The sequence below is a fragment of the Erythrolamprus reginae genome, unplaced genomic scaffold (assembly GCF_031021105.1).
Source record: "Erythrolamprus reginae isolate rEryReg1 unplaced genomic scaffold, rEryReg1.hap1 H_2, whole genome shotgun sequence".
In the NCBI taxonomy this organism is placed as follows: domain Eukaryota; kingdom Metazoa; phylum Chordata; class Lepidosauria; order Squamata; family Dipsadidae; genus Erythrolamprus; species Erythrolamprus reginae.
This window is the reverse complement of record NW_027248473.1, coordinates 1,060,270-1,082,097: the sequence shown is the minus strand read 5'-3', so window position 1 is coordinate 1,082,097 and position 21,828 is coordinate 1,060,270. Positions and strand designations below refer to the sequence as shown.

At 40.3% G+C, this 21,828-nt stretch overlaps 1 protein-coding gene across 2 annotated transcripts in view; it reads right to left on the bottom strand.

The window, feature by feature from the left end:
- Positions 1-7,741: 7,741 nt before the first annotated feature.
- LOC139155457 (rap guanine nucleotide exchange factor-like 1) overlaps positions 7,742-21,828 on the bottom strand; it is an 88,103-nt gene continuing 74,016 nt past the window's right edge. The window contains exons 14-16 of one of the 2 annotated variants that reach the window (XM_070730592.1): positions 16,268-16,322; positions 11,666-11,727; positions 7,742-10,467 (exon numbers count right to left, since the gene is read on the bottom strand). In XM_070730592.1, the coding sequence (XP_070586693.1) occupies positions 10,372-10,467; positions 11,666-11,727; positions 16,268-16,322 (213 nt within the window). In that variant the 3' untranslated portion in view covers positions 7,742-10,371. Of the gene's footprint in view, positions 10,468-10,916; positions 11,728-16,267; positions 16,323-21,828 lie in introns of those variants that run through there. The other variant, XM_070730593.1, reaches the window with a different exon arrangement.

Below are 21,828 nucleotides of genomic sequence, written 5' to 3'. Positions count from 1 at the left end.
ATCCCAACCGGCTGCGCCCCGACATAGCCTGGCGGGCGGCGAAGAGTGACTTCCCTGCCGGCGGAGAGGAGAGCCGAGGCGGCGCACCTCTGAAAGTGGGTGAAGGCTTCCCTTCCCCCAGCATCTCCCCCTTGGCTCGCCCCTCAAGCTCACGCCTCTTCTCCGCTGGAGCGGGCAGCTGTCCTCGCCCGCCTCTGCTCCCCTTCGTCCAGCTCCCACTCACCCGCTGAGCCCAGGAGCAGCCACATTGCCGTCAGCGCAACAGCCGCTCTGCAAAACTTTGGGGGGGAGGAGGGTCAGGGGGCGGCTCCCTTCCAGCCAGCTGGACCCTCACGCCCAGCCTGCCGCCTGCCTTTCTCCTTCGCTGCCTTGCGCCAAACCGAATGGCCACTGCGCCGCCCTCGGAGCCCAGGCTGCTCCTGCCTTGCCCGAAGGTAGGAGTGGTCGCGACGGCTCACGCCTTCTCCTTGGAGCCCCTTGGCTCTTTATATACTGCACTGCAAAAGAGGGCGGTCAAAATAACCGTGGTATAGAAAAAAAACCGTGGAGTATTTTTTAATTATTATTTTTTGAAAAATCGCGACATAGCGTTTCGCAAAGATCGAGATCGCGAAAATCGAGGGATCACTGTAAATAATCTTACCAATTTTTCTTTGTCATATACATTCAACAAAGATATTACGGCTTACAAACGCATCAGAATATCAGAACATAACACACAGATCACTATAAAAGTCAAACAGAATGAAACAATAGAGAGATTAAGCCATGATCTCTATCTCCCTCTTATAGCAACTTGCAATACTACAGCCAATCAAAACAGCATACATTTTAAAGCAGCAGAGGGAAAATGGCCAGACCATGCCTCAAGCTTCTGGGGTACCCAGGACCCCACAGTAAAGCCAGCGAAGCCCCACTTCCTTGAGAAGCTGCCTGGCTGCAGTTACTTCCTCCTTGAGGCTGCGGCTGCTGTGCTCACTCTCCTCACTCTCTATCAACCCTGACTGCTCTTTAGAAGGCCACATTCTGAAGATGAAACTCAAATACTTCAGCCATCTAATGAGAAGGAAGGACTCACTGGAGAAGAGCTTAATGCTGGGAAAGATTGAGGGCAAAAGAAGAAGGACACAACAGAGAATGAGGTGGCTGGATGGAGTCGTAGAAGCAGGAGGCAGGAGTGTAAATGGACTCCAGAAGATGGTAGAGGACCATAGGCCTAGAATATTGTCCATGGAGCCGCAATAGGTTGGACACAACTTTTCAACTAACAAAACAACTAGTTTATTATCTCCAATGAGAATGTTCCCATCGCTTCTTTTGTTAATTGGTTGGACTGCTGAGTTGCTTTTATGGTTAGGGAGAGTTTTTTTAACCAATCTGTGTTAAATCCATCATTTTTCATGTCTGTATTTCTTTTGGTAAAGATTGATGTTTTTATTTCATCAAGGCAGCTGCTTTTTATGAGCAATATGTGATTCACAACATAAGTAATGGTTTTTTTAAAAATGTTTTAATTCAAAAGAATACTAATTGTCTCAGACTCCAGCTACACCGGATGCCTTGCCCTCTGCCTTGGGTTCCGCTCCCCACATCCAGCCCCTGATGGAAAATGTCCCACTGTCAGGCCAGCCCTCCTGCCCCCCCAGAGCACTTTCTTCCTTCTCCTGCCACTGAGAGAAAGAGAGAAAGAAAGGGAAAGAAAGAAAGAGAGAGAAGAAAGAAAAAGAAAGAAAAGGAGAGAAAGAAAAAAGAGAAAGAGAAAGAGAGAGGAAGAAAAGGACAGAGAGAGAGAGAGAGAGAGAGAGGACCTATGACTAATACTGAGTCCAAAATAATTTTTAGATTTCTCCACTGGATTGGAGCAATCACAGTGGCTGAAAGTGCCAGACAGCTCCCTTTAAAAGAGACAGCTGCTGGGATTTTCTTCATCATTGTTTTCCGGCTTGTAAATAAACAGTTGCCTGTAAGAAGCACCCTGTCTCTTAGTCAACCCCCCATTTAACACTGGCCATAAAAGTGGAATTCTGAAGAGAACAAAGGACAACCGACCAGACTAGCAGCACATGGAATCAGCAGCCATTTTTGCAGAGAAAGGACTTTTGCATTAGAAAAAAAACAGAGATGGCCATCTGCACTACACCCGCCTTGTTCATTTTGATCTAGATCAGTAATGGCTAACCCTTTTGTCCTTGGGTGCCGAAAAAGTCTGTGCGCGCGGTATTGCACATGCGCAAGTGCCCATACCCATAATTCAATGCCTGGGGAGGGCGAAAACAGCTTCTCCTGCATCCCAGAGGCCCTCTGAAGGCCGGAAATGGCCTGTTTCCCAACTTCTGTTGGTCCCCATACGCTTGTGTTTCATCCTTCCCAGGCTGCAAAGGTTTCCCTGGAACTGGGGGAGGGTAAAAATGCCCTCCCCCATCCCCCTGGAGGCTCTCTGGAAGCCAAAAATGCCCTCTCAGAACCTCTGGGTGAGCCAAAAACCAGCTGGCCAGCACACACATGCAAATTGGAGCTGAGCTAGGACAATTGTTCATGTGCCAGTAGATACAGCTCTGCATGCCACCTGTGCCATAGGTTCGCCATCACTGATCTAGATAATGGAGAATGGTCCTCCTGTATGTCCTGTTTTTGGATGATCTTGGCTTATGGCCTAGAAGTCTTGAAGACTTGGGGGAGGCGTGGGTTTTATTATCTCGAGCGTTGTTTTTGCCAGCAAGAATCCTGTTTTATTGCCTGGCCTTCGTGAAACCTCTGTGAAGCTTCATAGTGTTCCTGTCTGTAAGAGCAGTTTTTGTTACCTGTGTTTGCTTTGAATTATATAAACTGCCTTTGCTTTTTACCAGTGTGTCTGGCTACTCTTTTTGGTTGGTGTTGGCGTCTGGGGGGACCCAGACAGAACACCAGGAAGCTATCAAGATCTATCGAACAACAGGAAACATGTACTTTTCCTAAGCCAATTTTTTTTAAGATGGCTATACTATTGGCCACTCCAATGGACATAGAAATCGTATCATGGGGATACCTATAAATACACACCTTTCCCTTCACAAAAGAAGGCTTTTGACAAAGTCCCTCACCAAAGGCTCCTAAAAAAGCTCTTCAGCCACAGAATTAGAGGACAGGTCTTCTCCTGGATTGGTAACTGGCTAAATTGTAGGAAGCAAAGGGTGGCAATAAATGGACAATTCGCTGGATGGAAAGAAGTGAGAAGTGGCGTACCCCAAGGTTCAGTTTTGGGACCTTTTCTTTTTAATTTATTCATTAATTATCTGGATGTAGAAGTAAATAGTGAGGTAGCAAAGTTTGTTGATGACACTAAGTTGTTCCGGATAGTGAAAAGTGAAACTGATTGACAGGAGCTCCAGAAGGATCTCTCGAAATTCAGTGAGTTGGAAACAAAGTGGCAAATGCATTTTAACCTAAACAAGTGCAAAGTTATGCATAGAACCCCAATTATACCTACCAACTGATGGGGACCAAGGTTTCCGAGACAATCCAAGAAAGGGATCTTGGGCTTTTGGTGGACAGCTCAATGAAGATGTCAACTCAGTGCACAGCAGCAGTAAAAAAAGCAAATTCCATGCTTGGCATGATTAGGAAGGGAATCAAAAATAAGTCTGTAACATTCATTGTGTATGATTGTGTATTAGACAAAATAAATAAATAAAATAAAGTTTCAGCAGGACATCCTAACATAAGGGCAGGTGGGCATAGGGGGGCATTCTTTTTTTTATTCCCAAAGGCAGTATAAAGTATACCTGCTGGGGTGGTGCAATGGTTAGAGTGCAGCACTGCAGGCTACTTCAACTATTTATTTATTTATTTATTTATTTATTTATTTATTACTTGGATTTGTATGCCGCCCCTCTCCGAAGACTCGGGGCGGCTCACAACATGTAAAAAACAAATCATAAGTAATCAACAATTTAAAATTTTAAAAATTTAAAAACCCCACAAACTAACAGACACACACACAAGCATACCATATATAAATTAAACGTGCCCAGGGGGGGGATGTTTCAATTCCCCCATGCCTGACGGCAAAGGTGGGTTTTAAGAAGTTTACGGAAGGCAGGAAGAGTAGGGGCAGTTCTAATCTCCGGGGGGAGTTGGTTCCAGAGGGCCGGTGCCGCCACAGAGAAGGCTCTTCCCCTGGGGCCCGCCAACCGACATTGCTTAGTTGACGGGACCCGGAGAAGGCCCACTCTGTGGGACCTAATTGGTCGCTGGGATTCGTGCGGCAGGAGGCGGTCTCGGAGATATTCTGGTCCAGTGCCATGAAGGGCTTTAAAGGTCATAACCAACACTTTGAATTGTGACCGGAAACTGATCGGCAACCAATGCAGACTAACTAACTGCTAGCTGTAGCTCAGCAGTTCAAATCTCACCAGAGGCTCAAGGTTGATTCAGCCTTTCATCATTCTGAGGTGGGTAAAATGAGGATTCAGATTGTTGGGGGCAATATGCTGATTCTGTAAACCATTTAGAGAAGGCTGCAAAAGCATTATGAAGCGATATATATATAAATAAGTCTAAATGCTCTTGCTATTACAGCCAGTGTCATCTACAGCTTGACATGAGATACTGAGTCATCTTGGGGGAAGGGATACTGCCCCATTTGTACAGAATCCCAGCAGATCTTGTGGTGCAAATTATATTCAGGATTGTCCATTGCTGATGTGGTATTCAAAGCTTGCCACTGTTTTTATGGGTCATTTATATATTTTCCTACATCTAGCAACCATTTGGCTTTCCTTTGGGAACTGATGTTAAAGTTGTTGGGCAGATGTGCAAGTGCCAGTGGCGGTTTCCTGGATTTGAAGTGTCCATCTCAGAAATGAGGAAGGTCAGCATGTACCAATAGGAATTTTATTCACTTTAAGAATGGAATAAAATACTCACTTTAAAAAGTATGGAACACTTTTCAAAGTGCAGCAAAGACCATTATATCCATATTATTTATTTTATCACCTGCTGCCACCAATCTAGTACCTAGGTCATTGAAATATTCTCTGCCCAATTCACTTCCTTTCACTTCTGCTTTTCTAATTATAAGCAGTATCTCTAAACAGAAACCTAAACTATATGAATTAATTCTTACCCATCTTAAGACCAACATTTCAATAACTTAGTTCACAAAATAGGATGCAGACTTTTAGATAATTGGGCAAGGTAGTTAAAAATCCAGACAAAAAGACCAAATAGATGTTTGGATTGTGTTTTCAGGGTTCAAGAAAGCTGCTTTTTCATTTTCTGAATTTCTAGATGTACAATAATTTGAGTTTTATATTATATGGGTCATTTGTGGACTAGAGTGTTAGTGTGCCTTACAATTTACAGAATCATTTCTTTTTTCTATTTACACAAAACTTTTATTGCAATGTTGTATTCTCCTAAAACAATTTCACAAAAACCACTTTATCGAACATAACATTTCCAGCTAGGTTTTACTCTTACTTCATAAAATTGCCAACTGGATCTTAACCCTGCTTCTTAAGGATTCCTGAAAGTTAATTCTAAAATACTGTAGGGTTAATTGACGATTTGTTTTTTGACTAGAACTTAAGTAGCAAACTTTGGTATACAAATTGGCTATTGCTATTGCTATCCTATGGTATGTTTGTAGAAGTCATAGAAAACATATATAGGAAAACATCATATAACATAACCTGTATGTCTCTGCCTGCATCTACCATTGTAGAAATAAGTCAAATTCTATAGTTACTGAATGTGCTGAATGTTGCTTCAACTGCATATTTATGAATGCTAACAAACATGGAGTGTGCAATCTATAAATCATGTGGGGTAAAACAGATCTATCAGTCACAAGTTAGCATAATCAAAAGTTAGCACAATCAACATATGGTCTCAGCTTCATCTCTTGACCACTACACCTGGTGACAAAATCAAGTCTTGACATTAGAGTCTAAAGACAACAGAAAAGAGTTTCCATATGAGAATTAGAAGTGCCACAAACCAGTGACTTGCATCTGTAAAATGTTAGCCATGAGGACATTTATAGTTTCAAGGAAGATAACTCGCTTCTTCGTTTTGGAATTGCTTCCTCCATTAAGGCTCTTTCCATCGTGGCATTTCCATTTAATTTCAGCAATTACTTTGATGCATCTATATTAAACACAAATATAATCCATCTGGCTTGAACACATCATAATGGGATACCAACGTACATACAACATACAGTACAAGTGTATGCATTTTTGTATAGGACTCTCTGTATTTAATAGTATGTATGCTTACAATTCGATTTTTAAAAAAAACGCATTATACTGTTTGTCACAATTCAGGGTTTGGATATGTAGAAGGTTGACTCTAACTTGTTCCTGTCTTAAAAGAACTTCAGATCGTGCAGAATGCGGCCGTGAGAGCTATCATGGGGCTTCCCAGATTCGCCCACGTTTCTAGAACACTCTGTGGCCTGCACTGGCTGCCGATCAGTTTCGGGTCACAATTCAAAGTGTTGGTAATGACCTTTAAAGCCCTACATGGCAGTGGACCAGAATACCTCCGGAATCGCATTCTACCGCACAAATCCCACAGAGTTGGCCTTCTCCGGGTCCCGTCGACAAAAAAATGTCATTTGGCGGGCTCCAGGGGAAGAGCCTTTTCTGTGGCGGCCCCAGCCCTCTGGAATCAACTCCCCCCAGAGATTAGAACAGCCCCCACCCTCCTTGTCTTTCGCATATTACTCAAGACCCACCTTTATCGCCAGGCATGGGGGAACTGAGACACTTCCCGCAGGCTTTTATATTTTATGTTTGGTATGCATGTGTTGTATGGTTTTAATTGTTGGGGTTTTATATATACTTTCTTAAATATTAGATTTGTATTACTATTATATTGTTTTTGTTATTGTTGTGAGCCGCCCCGAGTCTTCGGAGAGGGGTGGCATACAAATATAATAATAATAATAATAATTATTATTATTATTATTATTATTATTATTATTATTATTAACTGGTAAAGATGGCACAGTCTAGTCCCATCTACTAAATGATGTCATTAGACTTGAGAAGTATGGATTCCCTGCCACTGATCCTACTATTTGGAACAGCATTCCTTTTCTGCTGTCTTTGAGGTTGCTGCCTTTTAGGAAAATATTAAAAACTTGGTTCTTTAAGATTCCTTTGCCAGTGGTTTATAAAATGGCTTCATAACATATTTTATCTTATTTTATTAGATTTACTTATCCTGTCTTTATTATTTCATAAGTAATATAAGCTGTCCAGAGCCCTCTGGGAGTGGGGAGGCATATAAGTCTAAATAATAAATAAAATAAAAAACCTGACATCTGCAGACATACGTAATAGTCTTTCCTCCCCCGATTTCCCCCACAACAACCACCTGGTGAGGTGAGTTGGGCCCAGGGAAGGTGATTGGTCCAGAGTTGCCTACCTGGTTTTCGTGCCTAAGGCAGGACTAGAACTCAACAGTCTTCTGGTTTCAGCACCATAATCACTATTTCCCAGGATGTAGTTTGAGTTTATTTGTAGTTGATTTTGTATTATGTATTTTATGATGCATTTTTCTTTATGTCACCTGCAGTCCTCTGATAAAGAGTTTATACATTGAATAAAATAAAACAAAAAGTTTGTGAATGATTTTAATCAGTAAAATAAATTCCGCTGTTGGATCTTCTTCAGCATGTATATAGCTTTACTAGAAAAATAAAACATTTTAATCCTTGTGAAGGCTTTGAAAAGATCAATATAAAATCCAGTATATTTCACAATGTTTTTATTTGCACCATTTGTTTTCTTATCCAATGTTTCTGTAGCAAAATAATAACAACAACAACCAATCATCATAATAATAATAATAGCTACCAGACCAAAAATAAGCTGCACTTTCTTGGAATGATGCAACACATCTTATATTCCAGTTTACAGAAGCTTTTTAGGACTTTATGTAACTGAGCTGTCCCTCATTCCATCAGTAGAAAAATCTCCATATAGTGGCCTGATACAACTCTTTTTTTAAGAAAAAAAATGCATGTACAATTCAAGAATGCTTTGTTAAAATATATATATACAACCTATATATAGATATATACATTATACACACAGACACTAGGACCCAAAGCTCTCACCAGGAGAGAGATAAAGAAACAAGACCAAGAGATCCTGAAATGAAAATCCCTGAACAAAAAAGCCACTAGAGGCAACCCTTATCCTTTACACACCACACACACATTAACCTTTATCAAAGGGAAAATCAGCAAAGCAGGAAAACAATTTTAAAAGTAACAGATTTATTTCCAGCATCTAGTTCCTTGATAGCTATCAAAATAATGACCAAGCATTAAACATGTTAGAAATGCAACAGAGAGAAATGCAGTACTCAGTTCTAAAAAGAAATTTACCGAGGTTCAAGTATTCCCCTTTAAGCATAAAACTATATTCTGTACAGACGTGACATATGGGTTACTCAATAGGGTGGGAAATGCACCCAGAGCATGCTGAAGTGGTTAATGCACACTTTCAGAATGGAACAGATCCCAAGATTTAATACTCAGATTCAAGAACCCAAACTAGAGGCACAACCTTATCATGCAAGAAGTATAGATCTAATTAATATCAAGATTTCTTATATCTTGTCAACTCCCTAAAACAACTTCTTAAATTTCTCAATAGAAGGCTATTCTAAAGCTATTTGCAGAAAATTGGCATCTCGTAAAATAAAACAGGTTTTCAAATTCTTATTTTTTTATTGCAAATAAATTAATCCAGAATACATACTATCTTCCTAGTTCCATTCTGTTAGTTTTCATTGTAATTGAACTGAGTGCTTTTGAACATGATCATGCAATTGAACCCTGGTCCTTTTACAAGTATGATGTCACATAAAAAGGCTTGGGCCTTTTATCATGCTATAACCTCTATCTTTATTCTTTTTGGCTCTACATAGAAGTGTCCCTGAACAAGGATATATTTTCATAATAATTTGGAAGTAGATATTGACAATGTTTTAGTACACCTTAAGTGCACTTTGTTCATAGAGGAAAGGCAGGACAAAGGATAGTAGAGGACCATTGTCCTTGCAAAATATTATTTCAATAAATACAGGCAGAAATATTGCCTAATCCTGTATTATCTTGACAATTTATTGCAGTTTTATCCACAGTTAAGATCTAAATCTTTTCCTCTACAACTGTGTTCCCTCCTCTTTAGGAATCAACTCCTTTGTTACAACAATTAACCTTAAAAAAGGCTTCTAGTGCAATCAATAAAATCTTTTAGACAAGAGGAATTGCTTGATGGGGGGGAGGGGAGCTGTGGAGACCACAAGTCAAGGGAAGTCCAGTAGTCCGGGTATCCTCCTTCGCTGCATTATGCCTATTTTACAAGACCAAAGGCAAAATTTGTTTTATCTGCCATTATATTTGTGTGCATAGTATGGAATAATTAAACATTTCTAATGTTCTTACAATTGTCTCGTGAAAGAAAAGGAAAACCTTATTAATATGAGATTAAATGGTTATATCCCATCCTGGTTCTTCATAGTAATTGAAGCTGTAGGCACCATATCTGAGCTGTATAAATTCACATGACCAGTAGAAGACATAAACACTGTTGATCCAGGTTTTTGCAGACCAGATATGGTAGCCTTGCTACCTTCAGCCTTGTTGATGTTGATAACTACAATGACCCTTTTCAGAGCCACCCAAAGAGGAAGGGATACATTGCTTTGCTCTCCTTCTAAATGTTCAAATATAAATGTATTCAGTTCCTTCAGATGTATTAAATGCCTAGATAGCATCCAGAATCATGGATTGTATCTTTTAGGGCTTCCTGATAAAATGTTGATTGAGTTTAGTCGAAGTTGAAGATCAAGTTGAGGAACAGAATAACAGATTTAGAGGAGATCTTCTAGTTCAGCACCTTGCTCACCTATATTATGTCAGACAAATGATTGTCCAATCTCTTCTAAAAGCCTCCACTGATGAGGCACCCAGAGCTTCTGGAGGCAAGTCATTCCATTGATTATTCTTCTCATTGTCAGGAATTTCCTCCTTAGTTCTAGAAGTTGGATTTCTCCTTAATAAGTTTCCATCTTGTCCTGTCTTCAAAAGTTTTGCAGAAGAGGTTGACCCTCTCTTTTATATGGCAGCTCCTTAGATATTGGAAGACTGCTACCAGTATCATGTCACTTCTAGTCGTGTCTTTATAAGACTAGATATATTTAGTTCCTGCAACCATTCTTCATATGCTTTAGTCTCCAGTCCCCTAATCATCTTTGTTGCTCTTCTCTGCACTCTTTTTAGAGTCTCTTTTGTGTCACGAGGACCAAAACTTGATGCAGTATTCTGAGTTTAATCTTACCAAAGTAGTATAAAGAAGTACTAGCACTTCATGTGATCTTGATACTATCCCCTCTGTTGATGCAGCCTAGGACTATAAAATAGTGATTCTCAGCAGAATGGGAATTGTTCAGGTTAATTAAAATCTGTTGAGTAAACATACTCTATTAATGAAGTACAGCAGATAATTATTTTTGTATGCATTTAAAATTTTTAAATTTTTCATTATTTTAAATCCCAGAGAATAGAAATACAATATATCTATTGTGGCTGGATATTAACAAGATTTTCTCACCTCAATTAAAATTAGATTTTGAAATGCATGGTTATGATTAACAGTCAGGGAAAATCAACCCTGGAGGACTGAGAATCTCCTGGTAACCTTAAAATGCTTCCTCGGCAGGCTTTTTCAGAAGGAAATATAAATGTACATTAACACTATATAAATATTTTAATAAGATATTAACTATAAAAAAATAAATGCTTTTTGATATTTATGCACACGCTGCCCCTGGCAACTGCTCTTTTACCAATTATTGAGATTGGAAGCTTATTAATCTGATTAAAATATTTGTAATTTTCAAGGATTTGTCACTTTTACTTGTGATGGAGAGGTAAATTTGATCAATAGGGTTCCAATCTTCAGTGAAAACTTCAGTCAAGAAATCCAATTGAATGTGATGGCTATAAAGCTGTTCCATCTCTTCTGGACATTTTATTGTCTGTCTTAAGAGTCCTGTAAAAGGGAGGTATATGGAGCTTCCCCACGAGGCAGTATAGGATGGCCACCTCAGTTGTTAATATAGTACAGTAGTTTGACTGACAATAAAGGTAGCAGAGTTAAAAAAAACAATAGATTGACCAATAGATTGAAACCTTTTGGAAAAATTTCCTGCATATGAATTATTATGAACTGATAGGCTTGATTAAGAGTTAAGACACAATTAAATTGCTCACTGTATTATAAAGCAACTTTAAAAAGGTGCTATTTGGGTTTTTCAGCTCTGACATCAACGTGGATGGATGAATCTAGCAGGAGAGCTTCCCAACAGATTGTGTCCCACTCTAATCGGTAAGATTACAAGGTGCCATTAAATTTTCCACCAACGTGCCTTGGGCCAGCCATGACAAAGACTCTTCATCCTTGCCATCTCATGACTCCATACTTGCCTCTACAACTAAGGCAAAGCCTAGGTGGATCCCCTGTACATCCAAAAAGTGCTCAAGTATCATACAGAGTAAACATTCTTTTTAAACAATGCCTGCATATGGACAGGAATTTCACTGGCTGTTTGACTCCAGCTTGTGAGAGAGTTCAAAGAGCAAATTCTGATTGTCAATAACCTGGAATTGACGGACATAAGCCTTTGTCTGTAGCTGCTGAGGAGATGACTCCATCTCCAAACCTGTGGAAGAAAGGAAGAAAAATATTATTTAGGGAACTTTGCCATTTACTAGGCTTTACATTTTATGAAATCGTGGCTTATTTAATAATGGTCTGTTGAACAAACTACAGGCTAAGGTCACACAAAATGCTAAGCCATAATTTAGTTGGTTTTTTTGGCTTAGTGTTCAAAACCATCAGCTCACTGGAACCAACTCCCCCCAGAGATTAGAATTGCCCCCACCCTCCTTGCCTTTCATAAGCTGCTTAAAACCCACCTCTGCTGTCAGGCATGGGGGAATTGAGACCCTCTTCCCCCTAGGCCTTTACAATTCTATGCATGGTATGTATGTATGTATGTTTGGTTTTTTTTATATTAATGGGTTTTTAATTGTTTCTAACATCAGACTACTATTGTACACTGCTTTATTGTTGCTGTTAGCCGCCCCGAGTTTCCGGAGAGGGGCGGCATACAAATCCAATAAATAAATAAATAATATATGAACTCAGTCAACTGTGACTTACTGTATAACCTATAGCAGTGATGGCAGTGAGTGCCTGGGGAGAGCAAAAACAGCTTCCCTGCCCCCCCCCCCCCCGGGAGGTCCTCTGGAGTCTGGAAACAGCCTGTTTCCCAACTTCTGGTAGGCACGGTGGACTCGTGTTTTGACTTCACCAGGCTCCAAAGGCTTCCCTGGAGCTGGGGAGGGGGTAAAAATGTCCTCCCCATCCCCCCAGAGGCTCTCTGGAAGCCATAAACGCCCACCCAGAGCTTCTGTGCAGCCAAAAATCAGCTGCTAGCACTTACATGCATACTGAAGATGGGCTATTGTAACAGCTTGTGCGCCAGCAGATATGCTTTGCGTTCCACCTGTGGCACCTGTGTTCCACCTGTGGCACCTGTGTCATAGGTTCGCCATCACTGACCTATAGCTAAGCAAATCATAGCATCTCATCCTGTTATGAATCCAATAACAGTTGTAACTGCATCTTAGGTGCAGCACAATATTGTCTCCTAAAGTATTTGATAAATTAACCCATTCAGAGTATTTAATGGACTGAAATTAGCTTTTATTTGCAAAAGAGTCTCATTCTATTCCTTTTTATGTAGTTGCATAGTGGATGAAAATTAGACTGTGCTCATCATTCCACCAAAAGGATTAGTAAAATAGTTTGGTCACAAATCAATGTTCAATTTGCAGGATAGATTCAAAATGTAAGTGATGAAGTATTTATCTTGATTCAACAAAGGAGTTCCAGAAAATCAGTACCATATCTGGATTGCAAAAACCCAGATAACCACAGAATGGCAGTAGATAGAAATTTTATTTTCTTCATATTCTAAGGATATGTCAAGAAGAAAGAAAAGAAGGTATATCGCTATTCAAACAGTGAACCGGAGCCAGATCATCTCTTTCCAATTACGCACCCTTGAGTTTCTTCAAGGTGATAATAATTAGATGATGATTATTATTATTATTATTATTATTATTATTATTATTATTATTATTATTATTATTACTACTACTATTTATTAGATTTGTATGCCGCCCCTCTCCGTAGACTTGGGTCGGCTCACAAAAACAATAAAACAATGTATAACAAATCTAATAATTTAAAATCAGTAAAACCCCTTATTAAAAAGCAAAAAACATACACACAAACAAACCATGCATAATTGAGAGATGTCTCAATTCCCCCATGCCTGACGAAAGGCAAGGAGGGCGGGGGCAATTCTAATCTCCAGGGGGAGCTGGTTCCAGAGGGTTGGGGCTGCCACAAAGAAGGCTATTCCCCTGTGTCCTGCCAAACAACATTGTTTAGTTGACGGGACCCAGAGAAGGCCAACTCTGTGGGACCTAACCAGTTGCTGGGATTCGTGTGGCAGAAGGCGGTCCCTGAGATAATCTGGTCCGATGCCATGAAGGGCTTTATAGGTCATAACCAGCACTTTGAATTGTGACCGGAAACTGATCGGCAACCAATGCAGACTGCGGAGTGTTGGTGTAACATGGGCATACCTAGGGAAGCCCATGATTGTTCTCGCAGCTGCATTCTGCACGATCTGAAGTTCCTGAACATTCTTCAGAGGTAGCCCCATGTAGAGAGTATTATAGTAGTCAAACCTCGAGGTGATGAGGGCATGAGTGACTGTGAGCAGTGAGTCCCGGTCCAGATAGGGCCGCAACTGGTACACCAGGCGAACCTGGGCAAACGCCCCCCTCGCCATAGCTGAAAGATGGTTCTCTAATGTAAGCTGTGGATCGAGGAGGACGCCCAAGTTGCGGACCCTCTCTGAGGGGGTCAATAATTCCCCCCCCCAGGGTTATGGATGGACAGATGGAATTGTCCCCGGGAGGCAAAACCCACAGCCACTCCGTCTTATCTGGGTTGAGTTTGAGTCTGTTGACACCCATCCAGACCCTAACAGCCTCCAGGCACCGGCACATCACTTCCACTGCTTCGTTGACTGGACATGGGGTGGAAATGTACAGCTGGGTATCATCGGCATACTGATGATACTTCAGCCCATGCCCCTAGATGATCTCACCCAGCAGTTTCATGTAGATATTGAATAGCTAGTCTATTGATTTTATTTGGAATTCTGTATGTTTAATTGCTGTCTCTTTCATATGTTTCCCTTTAGTAGTCTCATTTTTGCATGTAGAGAATTGCTTCCTTGGTTTAATAGGATAAATTCTCATTATAAGTCTTTCCACAAGTAACATTGCATAATACTGCCTCTTGTGTTCCAAGATTGGTAAAATATTTATTAAAAGGTTTATCCAGGATGACTCAAAGTAGCTTTCAATTTTCTATATTACTAGGTCAAATGGAAAATTCTTGGTGGGGGAGTTAAGAGTGCTTTATATAAGCTATGATGAAAGTTCAGCCTAACTAGTATTCTGCAGATTGATTGATTGATTGATTATATTTGTATGCTGCCCCTCTCCGTAAACTCGAGGTGGCTAACAACAATAATAAAACAACATATAACAAATCTAATATTTAAAATAACTAAAAACCCTTATTAAATACCAAACATACACACAAATATACCATGCATAAATTGTATAGGCCTGGGGGGAATGAATATCTCAATTCCCCCATGCCTGACCACAGAAGTGGGTTTTAAGGAGCTTACGAAAGGCAAGGAGAGTGGGGGGAAATCTGATCTTTGGGGGAATCTGATTCCAGAGGTTCGGGGCCACCACAGAGAAGGCTCTTCCCCTGGGTCCTGCCAAACAACATTGTGTAATCGATGGGACCCGGAGAAGGCCAACTCTGTTGGACCTAACTGGCCGCTGGGATTCGTGTGGCAGAAGACGGTCCTGTAGATATTCTGGTCCAATGCCATGAAGGGCTTTATAGGTCATAACCAACACTTTGAATTGTGACCAGAAAGTGATCGGCAACCAATGCAGACTGCGGAGTGTTGGTGTAACATGCGCATACCTAGGGAAGGCCATGATTGCTCTCACAGCTGCATTCTGCACAATCTGAAGTTTCCGAACTCTCTTCAAAGGTAACCCCATGTAGAGAGCGTTACAGTAGTCGAACCTTGAGGTGATGAGGCATGAGTGACTGTGAGCAGTGAGTCCTAGGAGGCAAAACCCACAGCCACTCCGTCTTATCAGGGTTGAGTTTGAGTCTGTTGACACCCATCCAGACTCCAACAGCCTCCAGGCACCGGCACATCACATCCACTGCTTCGTTGACTAAGCATAAGTGTCCTTTATGGTGGAAACTTTGGAAGAAGGGAGATTTTAAATTATCTGCCCTCCCTAGCCAAGAGAGCAAGACATAATAGTCATACATCACAGTTCATCCTTAAATTATTCATGGTTTTGCAGCTGTGCTACTCAGAGAAGGAGGTAGCACTTTAAGCAGGCGGTTCCTGTTGCAGGGGTGGGTTCTAACTTACCTCGCTGGTGGTTCGCTTCTTCCTGTACCATGTGAGCACATGCATGCTTCACGCACGCATGAACATTGCCATTTTTGTAAAAAAAAAATCACCCCTCCAAAAGCTGAAAACAAAATGGCGACACGTGCATAGTGCCAGAAAATCAACTTTTGCACATGCACAGAAAAAAAAAGACCCAGGAAAATTTCAAAAATATTTTTTTTCAAAAATAATTTTTTTAAAAATATTTTTTTTTTAAAAAGATGGCAGCTTCCACGGACTGGCATCGACCAAACCAATTCCGTGATGTCATTGTGACATCACCAGCAGTTTGCTACCAGTTCGGGTGAACTGGTGTGAACGAGGAGGAACCCACCTCTTCTCTTATGCCAGTTATTTACTATGACCTAAAGCGGCAGATGAATCAAACTAATGCCTGGGTAGATTTGCTGCAAAAAACACATCACACCAGCAAAATGAGATTAGTTTGAACTAATTATTTAAACAAAACTCAATATATCATAGCAATATATGGATCAGTTTAAAATTCTAGATTATTTAATCATAGATTGTGTTTCTTCCATGTTCTGTTAAATGTTTCATAGCTAACCATACCAATACCATATATAAGTAGCCCCACTTGTGATGTAATACTTACAGAGAGGTCGACTTCGGCATTTCCTGACAGTGCGTACTTTTTCTGCAACTGAATGCTGCAAAAGAGAATAGAGATGGAAAAAACACATCTAAATTTCGATCATGCCAAAGAATATTGACCATATTTCATTTGTAAACAGCTAAAGTACTGTTTTTCCAACTTCATAGAGGAGGTTTGTCTTTATCACACATTTGATAAATCTTTTTTTGAAGAAGGAGGTTGGACCCAGGAGGTGGTTGGATTTTATTTATAAAAGGCACTAAAGAAAACAAATTATCTAAGTCCTTTTAAGTGAAGGTTTCAACCAGTGTTTGATGCAGTATAGAAACTACATTGATCATGCTTGTAGATGAGCTGGTACAATTAAGTTGAGGAAGTGCACCCATCCTAAATTTTCTTGCTCTTTCAATAGCTTTCAATAACATTCATCACAGTATCCTTCTGCAGAGAGTGGGAAACAGTGTTACGGTGATTCTCCAAACAATGTCGCTTGGCGGGACCCAGAGGAAGAACCTTCTCTGTGGCGGCCCCGGCCATCTGGAACCAACTCCCCCCAGAGATTAGAATTGCCCCCACCCTCCTTGCCTTTCGAAAGCTGTTTAAAACCCACCTCTGCCGCCAGGCATGGGGGAACTGAAATACACTTCCCCCTAGGCCTTTACAATTTTATGCATGGTATGTATCTATGTATGATTGGTTTTTATATAATGGGTTTTTAACTGTTTTTAGTATTGGATTTTGTTATATACTGTTTTATTGCTGTTGTTAGCCGCCCCGAGTCTGCGGAGAGGGGCGGCATACAAATCCAATAAATAAATAAATAAATAAATAAAATGTTTATCCTAGGCATGTTTAAATTCAGTTACTGTGGCTTTACCAACCATGTCTGCTGGAAGTTTGCTCCAAGCATCTACTACTTTTCATAGATCACTGATCTATGGGAAGTCATAGGCTCATCATTCTTACTCCTTTTATTTAACATCCAAATGAAGCTGCTAGGTTAGGCCATCTGCTATTTTGAGCAATATCATCAATGAGATGATTTGGCCAGCCCAGGGAGGATATGTATGCTGCTGATAATGTATATACACCCCTTCACTCAACTGGCCTAATGATGCTATTGAAGTCCTCCCAATATCTGAAGACTGTGAGAGTTTTGTGCATAATTTCTGGGTCGTACTTGATTCAAGGGTCTCTTTGAAAGCAGCTTGGCCCGGGAGAACCTTCGCATTGGGTGAACCAATTACAGTGGAACCCCGACATAAGAGCTGCTCGAGATAAGAGCTACTCGAGATAAGAGCTGGGAGAGGAGAGACATTTTTGTTCGTCTCCCGAGCTCAAATCCGCGATACGAGCCGAGAAGAGCCGGGCTGGCTTACTTTCCTTCCTTCCCGCGCTGATGCAGAGCCACTCGAACAAAGCGTCGCGCCCCTCTGACGCTTTCGGCGGCTTCCGAAGCGACGCTGGGCTCTTTTGCCGCCAAAAGCGTCAGGGGGGTGTGACGCTTTGTTCGAGTGGCTCTGCATCAGCGAGGAAAGGAAGGAAAGTAAGCCAGCCCGGCTCTTCTCAGCTCGTATCCCGGCACTTGGTGAGTGGAGAGGCGGTCGCCTCCCCTGCCGCCCCACTCTGGGGGTCCTTGGCTTCTGCTGGGGGTGGGGGGATCCCAACGCTGTTTTGAATTTCACATTCCAAGTGGGCTAGCAGGGAGATAGGGAGCGCGCGCAACCGCCCGTGCGCCCCCGACATTGAATATCACCTTCGCCAGCCTCCGCTGAGAGAACACTGCCACGTCTCTCATGCAACCCCCTTGCTGAGAGCCCAGGACGCGGAAGTTCGCCTTTAGAGTTTGGCTTCAGGAGTTAGCTCGCAAACGGCGTGGCTGTTTTAAAAGGTTGCTGCCGGCCTGGGGGGCTTTCCAGAATCCCCCCAACCCCCAACCCCTTCCTTCCCACCCTCCGTCCATTCATTCACCCATTCCTCTCTTGATCACTTAAAGCCGGTCCCTGGTGCAAAAAGGGTTGGGGACCTCTGTCCTACAGGATTGGGTGGCAGAGAAGTTGAACATATGTAAATTTAAAAGTTTAAGAAAGTTTACAAGTTAAGTGAAAGAAACTTCATTATTCATTTATATGTACATGTACATTTCTTCATTAAAAACATGTCTTTCTGCATAATTTAGACTAACTTTGTGAGTTTTTTGAGGGCTGGAACCAATTAAAATTATTTACATTAATTCCTATGGGGAAAAGTCGTTCGAGATAAGAGCTGCTCGACTTAAGAGCCCAGGTCCGGAACGAATTAAACTCGTATCTCGAGGTACCACTGTATACCCTTTCTCAAATAGAAGTCCTTTCTTAACAGTCCCTCTTGGCTTGTTGATCTCAAAATGGATTCTGCAGTGCACTGTATATGGGACTATCCTTGAAAATGATTCAGAAATTACAGATGGTACAAAATACAATGACACTACACACTACGTGTTATGACAAGTCAGCTATGACATGTCCATACAACATGCCCCTTGAACTGCACTGGGTATTCCTCAGCTTCTGAGTGACATTTAAAGCTCTGTTGCAGGAGCTGCTTGTCTACAACAGCATTCTTCTCCTGACTTGCATGAGTCCCAGCTTATTGCCTTTTAAAAAAGTATTAACAGCTCTTTCCCCAAGCCATTATCAGTAGTGGTGGTGGGAGCTTTTTATGTCTATTGTTAAGAGAGAATTTAACACCACCATATATTAATTTATTTATTAGATTTGTATGCCACCCCTCTCAGTAGACTTTGGGGGATTTATTTTTTTAAACTATTTTTATATAGTAACCCCTCACTACTTTGTGGTTCATCTTTCATGGATTCGCTACTTCATAGGTTTTCAAAGGGGGCTTAAATCCATTAACTCCATTGAAAATTTTAAATCCATTATAAATTCATAAAATTCTTCTACAGTACTACTGTACTCTATTAAAGAAACTGGTAGGATATCACATGTAGTTCCAGCTGAGAAACATTATAGAATGACTGTTTAATGCAAAGGATAAATTTTAAAAGTCCAAATGCTCGTTAAATACATAAAAAAATATCTTTCTTCTACTTCACAGAAATTCGTTTTCCACGGGTGGTCTTGGAACACATCCCCTATGAAAAAATGAGGGATTACTATATTAATCTGCTCAGATTTTTTAAAATATAAATTAATCAATCCATTATTTTCAGCAAAGGTCAGATTCAAAGCTTGAGTATAAACTGAAAAGGTACACTCACCTCTTAAATCCTAATGATCTTTGTAATGCTATATTAACAAACCTACCAGTATGAATACAGTGTTCCCTCGATTTTCGCGGGTTCAAACTTCGTGAATAGCCTATACCACGGTTTTTCAAAAAATATTAATTAAAAAATACTTTGCGGCTTTTTTCCCTATACCACGGTTTTCCCCACCCAATGACGTCATATGTCATCGCCAAACTAATAATTTTTGCAAATAAATAACAAACAAAAAATATTGTTAATAAATAATTATGTTTATAAATATCAGGATCACTAAGTGTCTTATTCAATGGTGAGTACCAGTAATAATGGTGAGTAAATGGTTGTTAAGGGAATGGGAAATGGTAATTTAGGGGTTTAAAGTGTTAAGGGATGGCTTGTGATATTGTCCATAGCCAAAAATTGTGTATTTACTTCCGCATCTCTACTTCGCGGAAATTTGACTTTCGCGGGCGGTCTCAGAACGCATCCCCCGCGGAAATCGAGGGAACACTGTAGTACAATGAAGGAAACCCCATCATATACATTTTCTCACCCTCAAAGGGATGCTGGATGGAATGCACGTTTTCACCAGCAGAGGGAGAGCTCTACCAATAAATCAGAGTAGTCCTATTTATTCCAGAATATCTGTCTTCTTATCTGTTTTTTGTTTAACATACAAATGGCTTTGCTATCAGATTGAATCACTCTCATTTTAAAGGACTCACTAGAAGATTCTGTTAAGAACCATAACCAACCAAGGGTTGGCAGGACTTAAAATTACTTTATTAAAGTAATATTTTATCAACCTTATGTTTTTGTGAGGAAAATAAAAGGAGAGAGGAGAATTAGTATTATTTCTGCCTTAACTTGTATATGTAAAAAGTGGGAATAAAAATTTTAAAAGAGTTTCATCAACTTACACATAAGTAAAATATTTTATTAAAATGATTGCTGACTTACTGCAGCAAGAACCATATTGGAATGCTGTTTTAAAGCCCTATTTTTGTAATATCAATTGATGAAAAGAAAAATAGGTGAAGGGAAAGGAATTCTATTTCTCTGTTAACTGGGTATTCCTCAGCTTCTGAGTGATATTTAAGGCTCTGGTTGACATTTTTAAAGATCTAGATGTCATGAGGCCTAGTTATCTGTTTCCTGGGACTTCTGCCTGTCCTGTAAGATCTAGCAGATTTAGCTTATTCCTGATTCCATCAATCAAGCAATACCCTCTAGCAGGACTCAGAAGGCAGGCCTTCTCTGTTGCAGGAGCTGCTTGGCTACAACAGCATTCTTCTCATGACTTGCATGAGTCCCAGCTTATTGCCTTTTTAAAAAGCATTAACAACAGCTCTTTCCCCAAGCCATTATCAGTAGTGGTGGTGGGAGCTTTTTATGTCTATTGTTAAGAGAGAATTTAACACCTCCATATATTAATATTTCGGGGGATTTTTAAAAAAACTATTTTTATATACCGTAACCCCTCGCTACTTTGCGGTTCATCTTTTGCGGATTCGCTATTTCACGGGTTTTCAAAGGGGGCTTAAATCCATTGAAAATTTTAAATCCATTATAAATTCGTAAAATTCTTCTACAGTACTACTGTACTCTATTAAAGAAACTGGTAGGATATCACAAGTAGTTCCAGCTAAGAAACATTATAGAATGACTGTTTAATGCAAAGGGTGGATTTTAAAAGTCCAAATACTCATTAAATACATTAAAAAATATCTTTCCTCTACTTCACGGAAATTTATTTTTCACGGGTGGTCTTGGAATGCATCCCTCATGAAAAATGAGGGATTACTGCTCAGATTTTTAAAAATATAGATTAATCAATCCATTATTTTCAGCAAAGGTCAGATTCAAAGCTTGAGTATAAACTGAAAAGGTACACTCACCTCTTAAATCCTAATGATCTTTGTAATGCTATATTTAATACACCTACTACCAGTATGAATAGTACAATGAAGGAAACCCCATCATATACATTTTCTCACCCTCAAAGGGATGCTGGATGGAATGCACGTTTTCACCAGCAGAGGGAGAGCTCTACCAATAAATCGGAGCAGTCCTATTTATTCCGGAATATCTGTTTTTTCTGTTTTTTGTTTAACATACAGATGGCTTTGCTATCAGATTGAATCACTCTCATTTTAAAGGACTCACTAGAAAATTTTGTTAAGAACCATAACCAAGCAAGGGTTGGCAGAACTTAAAATTACTTTATTAAAGAAATATTTTATCAACCTTATGTTTTTGTGAGGAAAATAAAAGGAGAGAGGAGAATTAGTATTATTTCTGCCTTAACTTG